Raw genomic sequence first — 19164 nt, 5'->3', positions numbered from 1 at the left:
TCATAGTTGCGATATTGCCAATCACAGTTCGGTACAGGCATCAGAACCGCGTCTCCTCGCAGCAGAGCTTCGTTTGTGTGTGACGGAGGGATTCCTGCTGCTGTTTTGACGCCTTTACACATTTTATAAGCTCTTCACAAGTTCTCAGCCCGATCACATACCATCATATGTACGCACATACAGCGAGCACATGTAGCCCAGCGCAAACACATTGTTTTGGATGCTTGACAAGTTCTGTCGCAAAAAATACGTAATTAACCCTCAGGGGTCTGAGGATTTTTGGGACCCTGGAGAAGTTTTGACATGCCCTGACATTTATGCTTTTTTCAGTTGTTCATAAACATATTAATGGAAAAAGTGTCATTACACTGTATTCAGCACAAACTAGGCTACAATAATATGTGAGGAACATGTTTGTACATGTTTGTGTTTTTGAAGGAATAACGTTTATGCGTGGTTATTGAAAAAACAAAAAACTTAAGTCACTGAAATAAGGCCAAAAAAGTATAAATCTGTGTTCACAAGACTTTTGGGTATTGGAGGTTGTAGACTAGAGTTTTTGCTTCAAAATGAGGTAAAAATTATGCTGCCTGCTTGTTCATATAAAATAATAGAGAGATTAAAATTTTCTAAAACATCTTTGGTCAAGAAACACAGTATGCGTGGAGGTGTGAATCCTCATGTATAATGGGTGATTCTCACCTGAGAAGACAAAAGAATCACATAATAATGACCTGAAATCACTTATTAATATTAATGAGGCCTTTCAGTCAGGTAGGCTGTGAAAAAACCCTCTGTGATCATGATTCAAATCTCATCATGGTGTAAATCAAACATACAGAAAAAACTGCAATACTGTGAAATATTATTACAATTTAAAATAATGGTATTCTATTATATACTTTAAAATATAATGTATTTCTGTAATGCAAAGTGTCTGAACAATTATGTTACCTCTATGGCATTTCATATAGGCTTTTAGCTTAAAAGCATGCACATTTGGAGAAATATTGATGGATTCTCATTAGGGGTGGTTAATCTGTCTGATTTCCCGATTCGATTCGATTACGATTATTGAAGTCCCGATTCGATTACAGTCGATTTTCGATTATTAACGATTCTCGATTAGCGATTATTGATTTTCCATTTCACAACAGTAAACGAAAATACACTACAAAGTGATTGCAGTATTAAAAAAAAAGTCAGCTACTGAATTACTTAACTCTTTCATTGAGTAACAACAACTCAAAGCACTTTCTGTGTCTTGTAGTTATAACTTCAGAATTATTTGTATGTAGCTTATGTTCTGTAGAACACAGAAATGAATACATCACATTGTGTTGTGACTCATCAAGTTGAACTAAACAATAACAAATAAATGAAAGGCTTATTTCCTTTAGGAAGTAGATCAGAACCAACATACTGTAGAAATTGGACAATTTTCTTCTAGAAAGACAATGTGTTCAGGTGGAGGAAGACTGCAGGTTGCAGTCGAAACATGTCAAGGTAAAGAAAAAGTTTCGGTGGTTTAAATCGGCGCTTGTGACTTAAAGTCGAGTGCTTTTACTGTAATTTAGGCAGGCGCGCTCATAATAGAAGCGATTGAGAGCGCGGCTCATGGTTGCATAGCAACGACAGACGCCACTGGAGCGAAAGCGCATTGGAAAGCAGAATGCGGCGCGGACGCGATATGTGAATGCCCCTTAGAACGGCGACTTTTTCTTTGCATATCAGACAGGTAGCAACTAGAGAATAAGAATAAGAATAATTTAGCGGGCCGGATTATGTTTTATTTTTGAGATCAGTTGCGGGCCGGCAGTTTGAGACCACTGATCTAACGTCTTTGCTGCTTACTTGGCGGCCACGGCCAGTGCAGCTGGCATCCAACTTAAAGGTGCATTGCTGCCCCCTACAGTACTGGAGTGTGAAACAGATTAGTGGGGGAAAAAAACAGATGATGACTGCGTGCGTGGCGGTGGGTGGTGCGCCGGCCGTCCTGGAGTACCGGCCGTTCTGTGATTCTCCAGATCACACAGATGGCCAGTCCGCCCCTGGCTGGGTGGATCGGTTGGTTGCTCGTTCCTGGTTCTTCCATTTGACACAACTGCTCTGGCTGCCGTTACACGCGCTTGCTAACTGGAACTGGGCGCGTTCGTGACGTTCAACTCCCGGTATAACATTTTTTACAAAATAAAATAATGCAAAAAAAAAAAATAAATAAATAAATAAAAAATCGATTTTTGAAAATTTAATAATCGATTCATACTCGTCCATAACATACTCGCGATTAATCAATAATCGATTTTTTCCACCACCCCTAATTCTCATATGTTTGTCAATTTTCTATACAAAAGAGTAATATCTATTCAGGATTTATTGTCATTACTATGAGTGCTGAATACAGTGTTTTCAGTTCATACTCGCAGCCAGAGGGAGCTCTGCCCCTTTTGTCCACAAATGCCTGAGCACTAAAGAAGATTAGGCAATCCAGGAACTAACCGAACTAACAGAGGACAGAGATAGCTAAATATGGCTATTCAAAACACTTTTCAAGACAATAAATACACGATTGAGAGGATGAATGCATGTATTGACTCAGAATTTGCATCTGAATAGCACTCGCTCCGTGGGCGTGGCCGCATTAGCGGATAATGAGCTGAATCACAGATTTCTGACATGGCTCTCTTTTCATACAGATTATATAAACACAGAATGTGTTGTATCTGTCGCCTCTGTGTTAAAAATAACAGTGTGAACACTAAGCGAACCAGGACTAAATGTATTATTTTCGTTTTTGTTCCTGACCAACTAAAAGTGTGAACACACCCTTACTTGAAGAATTATCTGCATTCTAGTCTTGCATAGACTTAAGGCAGAAGGTCTGAACTCTATCGCAGCTTTCATTGGCCAAGGACCACCCAACCAATCACAGTTCGTTTTGTCCCGTGTCATGTTTAAGGGTGTGAAAACGTAAAGCCAATGTCCCAGACCAGTTTATTTATTTAGTGATAACAGACCAGTTTAGTGCAACACTGGTGCTGTGAACTACACATACTTTTGAAAATCCAGCGTTTAGTTGATCCTGATAAGCGCTTATTGTCACAGTTGTAAACACGGCGGCTTTCTTCTTCCATGAGGGGGTTTGGCATCACGGTGGCTTGGTTTCCAGGTGGGCTGTTAAAGAATGCAACACACGCATTTTGTGTGCCCTATTCATTAGACTTTCAGCCAACGGTCTGTGGGTGTGGCGTCTGAGGCTGAGACTATTTGCATTCTGACCATCCTGAGTTTTCTCTCCCTCTAGATGAGCCATGTACTGCTGAATCGAGGATGTAATGTCAACTACCTGAGTAAGACTGGAGAGAGTCCGTTACACATCCTGACCAAGAGGGGTCGCTTTGAGGCCGCAATGACACTGCTGACACATGGAGCTGACCCCAACATTAAGGGCCAGGACGGAAACACAGCACTGCACCTAGCCATGAAGGTATGAGAGAGAATTCATAAAACCTGTCAAGAACATGTCTGCTCATATTTCACTCCAATTTATGTAAATAAAAAAAAAAGATAAACAAATAATAATTAATTTAAAACCTTTTAAGACCTTTGTTCATCTTCAGAACACAAATTAAGATATTTTTGATGGAATCCGAGTTTTTTATTTATTTTTTTACATTTTTTTTTTATGTAATTACCAGGTCACCACCTGTCAGTCAAGGTCCAGAAAAGTAGTAAAGACATTGTTAAAATAGTCGACGTGACTACATTGGTTCAACCTTAATGTTATGAAGCGACTAGAATACTTTTTGTGCGCAGTTGACGCAGCACAGCACTTCTGTGTTCTGTGTCAGAACACAGTATTGGCCGGCTCCTGCATTAGCATCACATGCATGCGTCATGGTGCTCACGTGAACAGCGTTGGCCAATACTGAGCCGGTGTTCGGATGTAAACACAGAAGCTCTGTACTGTGTTCACTGCGTCAACTGTGTAAAGGCGTACTGCGTACTGACAGGGAAGAGTAAAAATTGTTGAATAAAGTCATTATTTTGTTTGTTTTTGCACACAAAAAGTATTCTCATCGATTCATAACATTAAGGTTGAGCAGCTGTAGTCACGTTGACTATTTTAACAATGTCTTTACTACTTCTCTGGACCTTGAATGTGGTTATTTCTTTGCTTTCTAAGTGAGATAATAAAAACTCTCGAATTTTATCAAAAATATCTTATTCTGTGTTCTAAAGATGAAAGAAGGTCTTAGGAGTTTGGAAAGACAAGAGAGTGAGTAATTAATGACAGAAATTTCATTTTTGGGTGTAGTAACCCTTCAAGTAATTACAATTAAATGTAAAATAAATTAATTAATTAATTTAAAATACAAAAAAGTCATCTTTTTTTTGGCCATAGTGGAAGTATGGAAAGTCTGAAAAATATGGAAAAATATTTGTTTCCAGGCTATTACCCCTATTAATTTTTCTAAAATTAAATTTATTGTAAAAGCAGTGTGTTTTCATGGCAAATTTGTATTGATTGTTTGGTTGTCAAACACGACTGAATGAATTCAAGGTGCATATTTTCATTACGCAGAACTGTTTGTCTTTACCATAAGCGAGTCTCTTTTTAACTTCACTAAACAAATGACTGTGTACCACTCAAACCAGCAACAGATAAAGGAGCAAACAAGCATCTAAATCAGACTGTAATTTGCAGTTTGGTGATCGTGCAACATCAACAAAAAAACCTTAAAAAAATCACTAAAAAAAAAAAAAAAACAGAAAAATATTTACAGATGACTATACTATATACTAAATATAATGCTGTATGAACCATTTATGTTAAAAATGGTCTGAAATTTTTTTTGGAAGGAAGTTAGGAGCTTGGAAAACTATGAATTTTGAAATGGAAAATGTGTAGGAACCCTGTAGGTGTAGACAACATTTTTTTATTTATTTATCTTTACTTATATGCTGTATCATCTGGGCACACAGTTGGACCATATGGAACTGATCAAAGCTCTCATGGTGTTTGGAGCAGATGTCGAGGTTCACAATGACTTGGGAGAGACACCAGGACTCATCGCAGCACGTACCAGCAAGGGTGAGAGAGAGAGAGCGAGAGAGAGAGAGAGAGAGAGAGAGATGCTATCAGAAGTGGATGTGAGATTAGACATCAGATTGAAAGCTAGCAGAACAGTCTCCAATGTGTTTAGGCTCTTTCAAATTTCTAGTTGCACAGTTTCCAGAGCCCTTTATGTAAGTGTGTTGCATGACATCATTTGGGGTGTTTGCATGCTAACATAATATTATCTAACTGTAAACTACCATAAACTGTGTTGATATGCATATATATATGTAAATGTGCAACATGTCACAATGCAAGTTTATGTAAAGTTCATTCGTTAATGCACTAATAATTTGCTTTTGTTTTGCCTTAAAGGTGAAGTTTAATTTCTCAGCCAATCGTACCACATTTCATGTTTCTAAAGCCACAAGAACTATATTTTTGAACTATTATTTATTTAAAAACAAACATTTTTTTTTTTAAATGTTTATTTAAAATGTATTTATTTAAAATAAAAAAATGTTCATTTATGAATTTAAGTATCTTTATTTATTTAAAAATATAGATCTTTTTTTTTTTTTTCTCTCTTTTTTTGTTCAGTATTGAATTGCAAATGTTTCCAAAAAAGTTAAGGTCGACAACAACAACAAAAAGCATTAAGGGGAAAAATTGTGTTGAGCATCATATGGAGCCTACAGTAGCTATTCTCTGGAAAAACTGGCAGAAGCTGTCTGATGGGTCCTGATGTTTTGATTGGCTATAGTGATTCTTGAGATTATCGGCACAAACCATGTGACGCTTGCGTGTCATGATGGTTTTCGCACATCTGAGTGTTTATCTACAAGAATGATTCATGCTCTTTTGTTTTCTCATTCATGCATTCAGTCAGTCAACACGTACTCTCTTTCTTTTGTGTGCATGGTGTTGGTGTGGCCGTGTGTGCATGTGTCTAATCCTGCGCTTATACTGAAGGGCCCAACCGTAAGGTGCTCTTGAACATGCTGTGTAGTGTAGGGGCCGAGCGGTGTCACCCCCCCTCCCTCGACAGCCCTAGCCCCAGTGTCAACAAAGCTCCGCCTCCTGGTATAGGTAAAGCCCTGCCTCCAAACTTCAGATATCCTGCCAATATTTTTCACCTCTGTCCCTGAGTCTTCCTCTGTTTTTATGTTGTTACTAACTGAAATGCAACCTGATAAGTGGCTGATTTGGAACGATCTATGTAGGCAGCTTGTATAACTGTGTTTGTCATATAAAGAGCAATGAAGACTTGACTCACAATTGTTTTCAGTTGAGTATGATTATAGCATGTTGCTAAGCTAACAATGTGATAAGTATTCTAATAAGCATAAAATGTACACACTAATGTAAAATAATCAGTCATTTTAATTTTTTTTTATATATACTATACTATTTTTCTTGATTTCCTCCACCATCTTTGATGCATATTTTTGCTGTGCTCATTGCTGAGCATTGTGGCAGTGAATTTTCCACAAACGATCAAGGTATTTTATAAGGTAGAACAAATATGCTGCATACTTTTGGAAAATTACATAAATTTCTTGATAATTTAAATATTAAAATAATAACCATTTAAATATTAGCATAAATTATTGTAATTTAAATATTCATTAACATTTTTGCTAAATGGCCTCCAAAATGTTGTCCTTTTTTTTTCTGCACACTTTCAGACATTCCCTAAAATGTATTTTTTTATTTTTTGTGCTACCTGTATTTCTAAACCTAATTTTTGTATTTAAAGCTTTCTTATGTCATATAAACTAGATTTGAATATCTAAATGCCCCTTTTGATTAAACTGGATTTGTCAGCAGCAGCCACTATCTTGGAAAGTTCAACATTTTGGATTTAACTCAAGCAATCACTTAAAGGGATATTTCACCCAAAAATGAAAATTTGATGTTTATCTGCTTACTCTCAGCGCATCCAAGATGTAGGTGACTTTGTTTCTTCAGTAGAACACAAATGATGATTTTTAACTGCAACCGCTGCCGTCTGTCAGTCAAATAATGGGAGTGAATGGGAACTCTATTAATAAGAATTGAAAAAAACGTGCATAGACAAATCCAAATTAAACCCTGCGGCTCGTGACGACACATTGATGTCCTAAGACACGAAACTATCAGTTTGTGCGAGAAACTGAACAAGCGCGAGACATCACTTCTGTTGTCAGAGTGCGATCAGACCTCACTAACCGAGTGCTGAACGCAGTTGGACATTGTGGTATTTTAGAGGTAAAAAATTATATAAATACTGTTCGGTTTCTCGCACAAACCGATCATTTTAGGACATGTCTTAGGACATCAATGTGTCGTCACGAGCCGCAGGGTTTAATTTGGATTTGTCTATGCATGTTTTTTCAACTCTTATTAATAGAGTTTCCATTCACTCCCATTATTTGACTGACAGACTGCAACGGTTGCAGTTAAAAATCATCATTTGTGTTCTACTGAAGAAAAAAAAGTCACCTACATCTTGGATGCACTGGGGGTTAGCAGATAAACATCAAATTTTCATTTTGGGTGAACTATCCCTTTAAAGGAATAGTTAATCCAAAAATAAAATATCCCATGATTTACTCACCCTCAAGCCATCGTAGGTGTATATGACTATCTTCTTTCAGACAAACACAATCGGAGATATATTTAAAAATATCCTTAGTCCTCCAAGGTTTATAATGGTTGTGAATGGGGGGGCTGCGTTTTGAAGTAAAAAATAATGCATCCATCAATTAAAAAAAGTAAACCATACGACTCCAGGGGGTTAATAAAGGCCTTCTGAAGTAAAGTGATGCGTTTTTGTAAGAAAAATACCATATTTAAAACTTTATAAATTCAAATAACAATAATATGCAGAATTCGCAAGTCGATTTGCGCCAAATGAGTAATCCACTGACTCAATGTATGACGCAGGATGTTGAAGTATTGTAAGCTTAGACGCCTCTCACAGTTAAAACAAATAGGACTGTGCAACAAATTGAAGCTCCTCTTGTCTTGTATCAAAATCCTCTTACATTTCTCTTTAAAAATGATCGTTTTAGACTGTGACCGGTGATTTGTTTTGCTCTATCTTCTGTGCCTCCGCGTTCATCATTGTGAGTCAGGTTACTCTTCCAGTCAAGGATACTCTTCCACCGCAAAACGGCATTTAGATATTTGAATTTATAAAGTTTTAAATATGGTTATTTCTTAAAAAAACGCATTGCTTTGCTTCAGAAGGCCTTTATTAACCTGCTGGAGTCGAATGGATTATTTCTTTTTATGGATGGATGAATTATTTTTGGCTTCAAAACACAGCCCCCCATTCACAACCATTATAAACCTTGGAGGACTAAGGATTTTTTTAATATATCTCTGATTGTGTTCATCTGAAAGAAGATACACCTAGGATGGCTTAAAGGTGAGTAAATCATGGTATAATTTTCTTTTTTGGATGAACTATCCCTTTAACAACCTACTATAAATACACCAACGTAAATGCCTCAACATTGTGCAGCCTACGGTACAAACCGGCAAGACAAAAGTGGGTAGTCTTTCACAGTTAAATATGCTGGCGATGTATGATGCTTGTTGCATCATCACTTACATGTGTTTGCGGGGTAAAAGTTGACCTTTCTAATGTGACGGACATGCTTATATATTGTATCACACTTATTAAAGGGATAGTTCACCCAAAAATGAAAATTTGATGTTTATCTGCTTACCCCCAGTGCATCCAAGATGTAGGTGACTTTTTTCCTTCAGTCGAACTCAAATTATGATTTTTAACTGCAACCGCTGCCGTCTGTCAGTCAAATAATAGCAGTAGATGGGAACTTCAACAATAAGAGTGAATAAACCTTGCTTAGACAAATCAAAATTAAAACCTGCGGCTCGTGACGACACATTAATGTTCTAAGACACGAAACGATCGGTTTGTGCGAGAAACCGAACATTATTTATATAATTTTTACCTCTAATACAGCACTATGTCTAACTTCGTTCAGCTTCCTGTTAGTGAGGTCAAAAAACGCGTTGTGATGACGGAAGTGATGTCTCGCCCATATACTTCAATGAGCGCGAGACATCACTTCCGTTGTCAGAGCGCGATCAGACCTCACTAGCCGGAAGTTGAACGAAGTTGGACATAGTGGTGTATTAGAGGTAAAAAAATTATATAAATACTGTTCGGTTTCTCGCACAAACCGATCGTTTCGTGTCTTAGGACATCAATGTGTTGTCACGAGCCGCAGGGTTTAATTTGGACTTGTCTATGGAAGTTTTTTTGACTCTTATTGTTCAAGTTCCCAATCACTGCTATTATTTGACTGACAGACGGCAGCGGTTGCAGTTAAAAATCATAATTTGCGTTCGACTGAAGAAAAAAAGTCACCTACATCTTGGATGCACTGGGGTTAAGCAGATAAACATCAAATTTTCATTTTTGGGTGAACTATCCCTTTAACAGCGGCATTTAGGTATTGCATATCTATGATTAAATCAACCTGCCTTTAATTTGTTTCTCTGCTTTCACATCTTGTTCATAATTGGTCCACAGGGTTTGATGACATCATGTATGTGGCGGCATCTGTCACGGCCATGAGTCGTGGATTTGCAGAGGTTGATGGGCTCAAAATAGGAAGCAAGAAGTATGTTACATTAAGTTAACATTGATATAAACAAGCCAACAATGAGTTAAATCGCTCATTTGCTTTTATTTTTCTAAAGAATGGACCGATTGTTGTGTCTTGATGGTGGAGGAATAAAAGGCCTGGTTCTGATACAGATGTTAATCGCTCTGGAGAAAGAGGCAGGACGGCCCATCAGGGAACTCTTTGACTGGGTGTCTGGGACTAGCACCGGCGGCATACTGGCTCTAGCTATTGTACACGGTATTTGATTTAGTATATAACGTTTAAGAAGATTTATAACACCGTATTGACCAATCAGCATCCAGGAACAGAATAATCCATTTTATAATTGCAAAATATGTTCTTGGTTACTGTAAGTGTGTACATGCATTAACATAATTACATTTATTGTATACATTTGCAGGTAAATCGATGGAGTATCTGCGGTGTCTGTACTTCAGGATGAAGGAACAGGTGTTTAAAGGTTCTCGACCGTATGAGTCTGGCCCTCTGGAGGAATTTCTGAAGAACGAGTTTGGAGAAAATACCAGGATGACGGACGTCACACACCCCAGGTACTTATACTTAAAGGGATATTTCAGCCAAAAATGAAAATATACTGTATGAAATATGTTCATTTATGAATTTATGTAAGTATTTTTATTTATTCATTAAAAAAATATATTTATCAAAAATGAAAATGATCCCATAACTTACCCTCAAGCCATCCTAGGTGTATGATCTTCTTTCAGACGAACACAATCGGAGTTAAAAATGATCTTGGCTATTCCAAGCAGTGTTAATTTCGTTAACGAAAATAAATTATAACTGTGACTATATCAACACATGCAATATCGTTGATGAAACAGGAGACTGAAATATGGCTAAAAACTTGACAAAAACCACACTTTGTTTTGTCGTATAAAGGAGGAGACAAAACATTACATACTGTTTCTACGAGCTTTCATGCTTACGGTTGCCCCAATTAGAGCTTTTCACTCATAAGAACACATTTTACTTAATCTTTGCAATCTGGCAACTATGCACACATGCTCTCTATACACTGAGGAAGAAGCACGGATGATCTCAAAAAACACAGACAATTAAACTGGAGTTTAGCAATCTTCATTTGAGATTTCTTACTTAAATTTGTGCTTAAAGTGTGCTGAAAGAAGAAAGACCTATACACCTAGGATGGCTTGAGGGTAGTAAATTATGGGTTAATTTTCATTTCTGGGTGAACTATCCCTTTAAGGTTTGGAATTTTAACAAAACCAAACAACATGTCCCCCTCCAGAACACCTTAGCAACTACTCAGAAATTGCTATCTGTTGTCTACCAAAGACCCAGAACATCCTTTCATTTGGCTAGCTATTCCCAATTAACCACCAGAACACCCAAGCAATGCCCTACCAACCACTCAAAACACTTTAACAACTCTCTAGCTACCACATTTAGAACTTTATAGGTATTCTCTTTCAAAAACCCAAAACATGCCACATCGACCATATCAACCACCAGGGCTGCGTTTCCCAAAAGCATCGTAAGCTTAAGTTGATCGTAGCTCCATTGGTTTCAATGGAGCTACGATCAACTTAAGCTTACAATGCTTTTGGGAAACGCTGCCCAGAACATTCAAGCAATGCCATATTAGCCATCAGAACACTCAAGCAATGCCATATCAGCCATCAGAACACTCAAGCAATATCATATCAGCCATCAGAACACTCAAGAAATGCTGTATCAGCCAACACAACACCCAAACAATGCCATAACAGCCATCAGAACACTCAAGCAATGCCATATCAGCCATCAGAACAACCAAGCAATGCCATATCAGCCATTAGAACACTCAAGCAATGCCATATCAGCCATCAGAACAACCAAGCAATGCCATATCAGCCATTAGAACACTCAAGCAATGCCATATCAGCCATCAGAACAACCAAGCAATGCCATATCAGCCACCAGAACAACCAAGCAATGCCATATCAGCCACCAGAACAACCAAGCAATGCCATATCAGCCATCAGAACAACCAAGCAATGCCATATCAGCCACCAGAACAACCAAGCAATGCCATATCAGCCACCAGAACAACCAAGCAATGCCATATCAGCCATCAGAACAACCAAGCAATGCCATATCAGCCATCAGAACAACCAAGCAATGCCATTTCAGCCATTAGAACACTCAAGCAATGCCATATCAGCCATCAGAACAACCAAGCAATGCCATATCAGCCATCAGAACAACCAAGCAATGCCATATCAGCCATCAGAACAACCAAGCAATGCCATATCAGCCATCAGAACAACCAAGCAATGCCATATCAGCCATCAGAACAACCAAGCAATGCCATATCAGCCATCAGAACAACCAAGCAATGCCATATCAGCCATCAGAACAACCAAGCAATGCCATATCAGCCATCAGAACAACCAAGCAATGCCATATCAGCCATCAGAACAACCAAGCAATGCCATATCAGCCATCAGAACAACCAAGCAATGCCATATCAGCCACCAGAACAACCAAGCAATGCCATATCAGCCATCAGAACAACCAAGCAATGCCATATCAGCCACCAGAACAACCAAGCAATGCCATATCAGCCATCAGAACAACCAAGCAATGCCATATCAGCCATCAGAACAACCAAGCAATGCCATATCAGCCATCAGAACAACCAAGCAATGCCATATCAGCCATCAGAACAACCAAGCAATGCCATATCAGCCATCAGAACAACCAAGCAATGCCATATCAGCCATCAGAACAACCAAGCAATGCCATATCAGCCATCAGAACAACCAAGCAATGCCATATCAGCCATCAGAACAACCAAGCAATGCCATATCAGCCATCAGAACAACCAAGCAATGCCATATCAGCCATCAGAACAACCAAGCAATGCCATATCAGCCATCAGAACAACCAAGCAATGCCATATCAGCCATCAGAACAACCAAGCAATGCCATATCAGCCATCAGAACAACCAAGCAATGCCATATCAGCCATCAGAACAACCAAGCAATGCCATATCAGCCATCAGAACAACCAAGCAATGCCATATCAGCCATCAGAACAACCAAGCAATGCCATATCAGCCATCAGAACAACCAAGCAATGCCATATCAGCCACCAGAATATACAAACAATGCCATATCAGCCATCAGAACAACCAAGCAATGCCATATCAGCCATCAGAACAACCAAGCAATGCCATATCAGCCACCAGAATATCCAAACAATGCCATATCAGCCATCAGAACAACCAAGCAATGCCATATCAGCCATCAGAACAACCAAGCAATGCCATATCAGCCACCAGAATATCCAAACAATGCCATATCAGCCACCACAACACCCAAACAATGCCATATCAGCCATCAGAACACTCAAGCAATGCCATACAAGCCACCACAATGCCATACAAGCCACCACAACACCCAAACAATGCCATATCAGCCATCAGAACAACCAAGCAATGCCATATCAGCCACAAGAACACTCAAGCAATGCATATCAGCCACCAGAACCCACTTAAAACATAACTCAAAACAACTGTTTAGAAACCACTCAGAACTTCCTAGAAATGTCCTTGCAAAGACCCAGAACACCCTATCAACCACCTAGCAATGCCCTGTCAACTACTACATCTTAGCAATGTTCTCGCAAACACCCCAACACCCTAAAAACTGTCTAGCAACCACTCCTCCACAACTTCCTAGCTCTTCCCTAGCAAAGACTCTAGAACACCCTATCAACTACCTAGCAATGCAATCATAACACCAAAGCAATGCTTTAGCAATTAGCGTGGAACACCCTACCAAATGCCTAATAACGCCTTGCAACACCCCTGAACACAAAATGAGCATGCATATTCTTCATAAACTGCTTGTTTTTAATCCATCTTGTCTTTGTTTGTCTCAGAGTAATGGTTACTAGCGTTCTTGCAGACAGACACCCTGGAGAACTGCATCTGTTTCGTAATTACGACCCACCAGTTCTGCAAAGAGACCCTCCATACACATCTACAGCCACATTTCAACCCCTTACTGTGCCACAGGGTAAATCTCTTGTGTACTTTCATTTTTGGGATATCGTTACACTAATTATCTTTGTGCCGGTGAAAACACTCATGTTCCTCTCATGCTCTTTATGAGCATGTTGTCAGGCTTTAGGCTTCTCAGTTATCCTTGATATCAAATGATGCGTAAAGCTTCATTGTCACTGTTTCAGGGTGGGAGGATGAAGATCTTTTGGTAGTAGGATTTACTCGACCTCCTAGAAAGCGTAGGAAGGTGACAGATGAAGGTGTGTGTGTGAGAGAGTGCGTGTGGAATGGAAAGGTCACAGTATGCAAGATTTTTGGTGCTTATATTGCGCAATCGCACCTCACGTTGGAACTAATCGGTCATTAGTTTATATGTGGGAGGCTAATCATCTTTTGCACGCTTGGTTCTCTTTTACGCTCTCTCACTCATTCACATTCTCTTTCTCTCAGAGCAATTAGTTTGGCGTGCCGCCCGCTCCAGTGGAGCAGCTCCCACATATTTTCGACCAATGGGGCGTTTTCTGGATGGAGGGCTGCTGGCCAATAACCCAACGCTAGATGCCATGACAGAAATACACCAGTACAACAAAGCTCTGAAGGCACAGGTCTGATACATGAATTTGGTCTTAAGAATTTAATGTAACTAGCCGTGTTTCCATTGTCAGGCCAAAAGCAAGCATACTAGTGTGTGTCACTTCCAGGGCTTGATTGGAATACCTTGGTCCAAAGCGGGCCAACTAGGGCTTGAGGAGTGGTCATGAACAAAGGCAGAGTTTACCTGAGTCAGGAGAGTGTCAACACCATTCCCATGTTTTCATACCAGACTACCAGCTAACCTCAAAATTTAAGATATTTAAAACAATTTTCAGCTCAACTCACTTTCAGACACCAACGAGTGTTTGAAATCACTTCCAATTGCGATCCGATGGGGATTCTGATCACTGAATGAGGCAAAAATATATTTATGCAATGCTAAGGCTATTTATGCTAACCATTACGATGATAAATACATGTGTTTATGGAAAATGCCAGAGACTGCTTGAAAAACGTAGACAAATCATGTCATGTATTTATTTGGTTTCATGTTTCAACCGTTTATTCCCTTTGCCTTTCTTGGCATGTACTCAGGTTAACTCGTATAACTCGTGAGCTCCCTCTACTGCTCTGGCTGAAAGGATAACAGAGTGAGACTGGAGAGATCACTCAAACCTCCTCAGATGACATAATTTCATGGAAAAATTAATAGAAATGTTCACTCTTTCTAAAGAAATGTGAAGTAAACATGATATTTTGTCTTTTTTTTTTTTTTAAATGTGTAAACCTTTGGACTTAAAGGCCTTAATGGAGTTGTTTTGTGCATTCTTGTGATCACAAATAAATGGAAGCAGGAAATGCAGCTTGATTTTGGTCTCGAGGTGTGAGGCTGTTGGCCCCTGCTTGGCATGTTGTTAGCCCTGCTCGCATTGGCCCGACAGTGGAAAACCAGCTTTTGACTGCATTATATTTCATTACAATATCAACAATATTTCCTACAATGGGCGTACATTAGGGTACAAAGGTGCGTCCCTGCTTGTATTTCCTGACTAAGATCCATTGGACATTGCTGAAATGTAAATGTAACACACACCTGTCTCTGTTTCTCGCTTTGTCAGGGCCGCGAGGCAGACGTAAGTAGGTTAGGTGTGGTCCTCTCATTGGGTACCGGTAAACCTCCTCAGGTGGCGGTGAACTCAGTAGACGTTTTTAGGCCTTCAAACCCACTGGAGCTGGCCAAGACCTTTGTTGGCGTCAGAGAACTGGGCAAGATGCTTGTGGATTGTGTGAGTTTACACATATAAGTCTCATAAAAACCTTCATTGTATACACATTTTGTGATGGTTGGAATGATTTGTGGTGTTATTTTTTGTTAAATGCTGTTTTTTTTTGTTTTGTTTTTTTTATGTCAGTGTACGGACTCAGATGGTTGTGCAGTGGACCGAGCCCGAGCGTGGTGTGAGATGGCCGATATAAACTATCACAGGTCAGTTGAGAGTGACTGACCCTCATTCATAGCCCCATTTGAATGGTTTATGTAAATCTCTGCTCTCTTTCTGTTCTGTGAGGTAATAATGGCTTTCACTTCCTTCTGCCTCTCCTTTCATCTCTTGTTACGCTTTTCTTTTCTACATTGTTGTTTCCTATCATTTCTTTCTTTGCTTAATTTCTTGCTTCTTATCATTTGTTCCCTCCTATACCTACCTTCCTGTATGTTCTTTCTGTCCTCTATATTTTTCATTCCTTCCCTATTCCACCTACCTTTTGTTTCCTTTCATTTGTACCTTTTTATTCAATTTTTTTTCTCCGTCTTTCATTTCATAACTTCCTTCTCTCCTTCATTTAATTTCTGCCTCAGGTTGAGTCCTCAGCTGTCTCAGGAGGTGATGCTGGATGAGGTCAGTGATGCTGTGCTAGTTGACATGCTGTGGGAGACTCAGATGTACCTGTATGAGCACAGAGATGTCATACAAACCCTCTGCCAGCACCTCACAAACTCTGGCTGATGAATGGGGGTTTTAGTAGCTTAATATGCATAAATAATTTATCCTATACAGATAATGATTCTGTTTACATTCATGCGTGTATGTTGTGATATGTTCAGTTAATTTAAAGATAGAATATTTATAATAAATATATAATTATAACATATTTTCCCCATATGTTTTGTATGTGTAATAAATACCAAATTGGACCAAGGTTAATATAACAACATACATGAAGGATACCACTTCAATCCAGTATTTGAACTATGGAGATATTTTTATATTGCTTTACGTTTTTGTGTATGCTAAATCTATGTCTGACATGTGCATCGATAAAGGTGACCTATACAGGAGTGAGTAGTTGCTTCATTTGAAGCAAGGATTTTACTTATTATTTATCATTCTATACATCCTTTTTGTGTGTTTTATCATGGGTCATTTATAGAGAAACTGACACTTCCCCCCCAGAAATGTCTTGTATTTGCGATGTAACCAAGAGTGAAGGGTCAAACTGTAACCACTGGAAATCCATACATTTGGAAGTGATCTTCATAGAGTTTCTGTGTGCTTTCTCTCTTGTGTCATATGCAATTCTTAAGGGTTTTTCTTTCATGTGTAGCCTTGCATACTTGAACATTTTAAAGCTGCAAAAAAACCTGTGAATTTAAAAATTATGATCAAAGATATTGTAGAATATACTGATGTTTTTAACAGCAAATATGTATCAAATATAACTTTAATACCTCCTGCACTACTCATTAGCCTTGTTGGATTTTTGTTTGGTTTATTGATAACTTGTATTTAAAATTCGTTTGTCTACAAAAATCATGTGTCTTATCATGTGGTCACTGCTTATACTTGACACTGGACCTACAGATGTGTTGTTCAGAGACCAAAGTAATTCATTATTCACTTTATAAATATAACCTGCTGTGGCAATGATTTGAAACCCTTTACTAATGTGATATAAATCTTGAAATAAAACAGCACAGATAAATATTTAAAGTGAGATAAGTTCTGGTATTTTCTGTATGTGAATTGTGAAATAACATTTTGTATAAAATGTGATTTGACTAATATTATAGTAAATAAAAGTACTAATGTAACCTAATATAAAATATAATACACATAGCCTTTATAATAAACAGGGTTTTTATGATCATGTAATCAGCAAAAAAAAAATATTATTTAATGTATTATTATTATTTTATTATTATTATTTGATATACTATTATTATTAAAACTATCCTATACAGCTGTAACTGTAGTCTTATTGGTCAAAATGTATGAGAAGATTTTATTATTATTATTATTATTTAAAGGTGCCCTAGAACCAGTTTTTAAAAGATGTAATATAAGGGTGTTTTCACACCTATGGATCGCTTGTTTTGTTCCGAAACAGGGACTAAATTTGTTACAATGTTGCTTTTTTTTTCTTGGTTCGGTTCGCTTTCACATGGCAAAATTTCAAAGCGTACCAAAATGCGTTAAGGTAAGTCACATGGGAGTAAAACTGTCCTCTTATTGGTCAGAATTTTCTCTGCGTCATCCATCAAAATAATGATTGACAAGTTCGCTCCATGAGTTTATTGTGGCTTTATTTGTAACTGTCGAGACACACACAAACAATTTATAAATGTAGCTCTCTCCCGCAGTTAATTCATATTTGCTGTGGCAAATTCAAACCCGCGCTCTTTCGCTCTCTCCATCTCTGGATTTCCCAGCGCTGTCTAGTAGGCGACCTGTTGTCCGTGTGTCTGTCGAGAGAGACCATTTGAATTTTATAATGAAGCAGAGCGGGAATTGAGACTTCGTCGGGACAGCATTCTCGCACGGAGAAGTGTAATTACACACCAGAGGCGCTCGTTGGCTTTCAGATAATGTAAATAATGTGCTCACTCACAGAATCAGACATTACTGATTTTTATATCATATTTTCCGTTATGAAAATGATATAATTTGGTTCGTTGGTCCGTTAACTGGGTCGATTGCTTTCACATCTCAAGCAAACCGCTCCAGAGTTCGTTTGAAAGCGTACCGAGACCTGCTTGAAGAGGTTGTTTGGTCCGCTTTTGGTGCACACCCGAGTGCGATTGCTGCTTTCCCACCTGCCCAAACGAACCGCACCAAAGGGGCAAACGAACTCTGGTACGATTCAGCCGAACTAAATGAGGCAGGTGTGAAAGCACCCTAAGTGTAAGGTGTCCCCTGAATGTGTCTGTGAAGTTTCAGCTCAAAATACCCCATAGATTTTTTTAAATTAATTTTTTTAGGGCATCATTATCTATGCACAGATTCAGGCTGCGGCCCCTTTAAATCGCACGCTCCCTGCATCCCCCCCTCTCGACTTTAATACAGTGCATAAACAAAGTTCACACAGCTAATACAACCTTAAAATGGATCTTTACAAGATGTTCGTCATGCATGCTGCATGCATGCGTTGGATCATGTGAGTATAGTATTTTTTCGGATGTTTACATTTGATTCTGAATGAGTTTGACAGTGCTCTGTGGCTAAAGCTAACATTACACACTGCTGGAGAGATTTATAAAGAATGAAGTTGTGTTTATGAATTATACAGACTGCAAGTGTTTAATAATGAAAATAGTGACGGCTCTTGTCTCCGTGAATACAGTAAGAAACAATGGTAACTTTAACCACATTTAACAGTACATTAGCAACATGCTAACAAAACATTTAGAAAGACAATTTACAAATATCACTAAAAATATCATGTTATCGTGGATCATGTCAGTTATTATCGCTCCATCTGCCTTTTTTTCACTATTGTTCTTGCTTGCTTACCTAGTCTGTTGATTCACCTGTGCACAGATCCAGACGTTAATACTGGCTGCCCTTGTCTAATGCCTTGAACATGGGCTGGCATATAAAAATATTGG

At 38.5% G+C, this 19164-nt stretch overlaps 1 protein-coding gene across 3 annotated transcripts in view; it reads left to right on the top strand.

The window, feature by feature from the left end:
* The window catches only part of pla2g6 (phospholipase A2, group VI (cytosolic, calcium-independent)), a 22495-nt gene extending 4641 nt beyond the window's left edge, over positions 1–17854 (top strand). For 2 of the 3 annotated variants that reach the window (XM_067398550.1, XM_067398549.1), the window contains exons 7-17: positions 3305–3487; positions 4987–5095; positions 6032–6148; positions 9612–9702; positions 9782–9945; positions 10109–10259; positions 13622–13758; positions 14196–14350; positions 15398–15565; positions 15692–15765; positions 16138–17852. In XM_067398550.1, the coding sequence (XP_067254651.1) occupies positions 3305–3487; positions 4987–5095; positions 6032–6148; positions 9612–9702; positions 9782–9945; positions 10109–10259; positions 13622–13758; positions 14196–14350; positions 15398–15565; positions 15692–15765; positions 16138–16285 (1497 nt within the window). In that variant the 3' untranslated portion in view covers positions 16286–17852. Of the gene's footprint in view, positions 1–3304; positions 3488–4986; positions 5096–6031; positions 6149–9611; positions 9703–9781; positions 9946–10108; positions 10260–13621; positions 13759–14195; positions 14351–15397; positions 15566–15691; positions 15766–16137 lie in introns of all 3 variants that reach the window. The other variant, XM_067398551.1, reaches the window with a different exon arrangement.
* The last annotated feature ends 1310 nt before the right edge of the window (positions 17855–19164 follow it).

The sequence above is a fragment of the Chanodichthys erythropterus genome, chromosome 10, assembly GCF_024489055.1.
Source record: "Chanodichthys erythropterus isolate Z2021 chromosome 10, ASM2448905v1, whole genome shotgun sequence".
In the NCBI taxonomy this organism is placed as follows: domain Eukaryota; kingdom Metazoa; phylum Chordata; class Actinopteri; order Cypriniformes; family Xenocyprididae; genus Chanodichthys; species Chanodichthys erythropterus.
The sequence above is the reverse complement of the archived record's forward strand: the minus strand, read 5'-3'. Positions and strand labels throughout refer to the sequence as shown.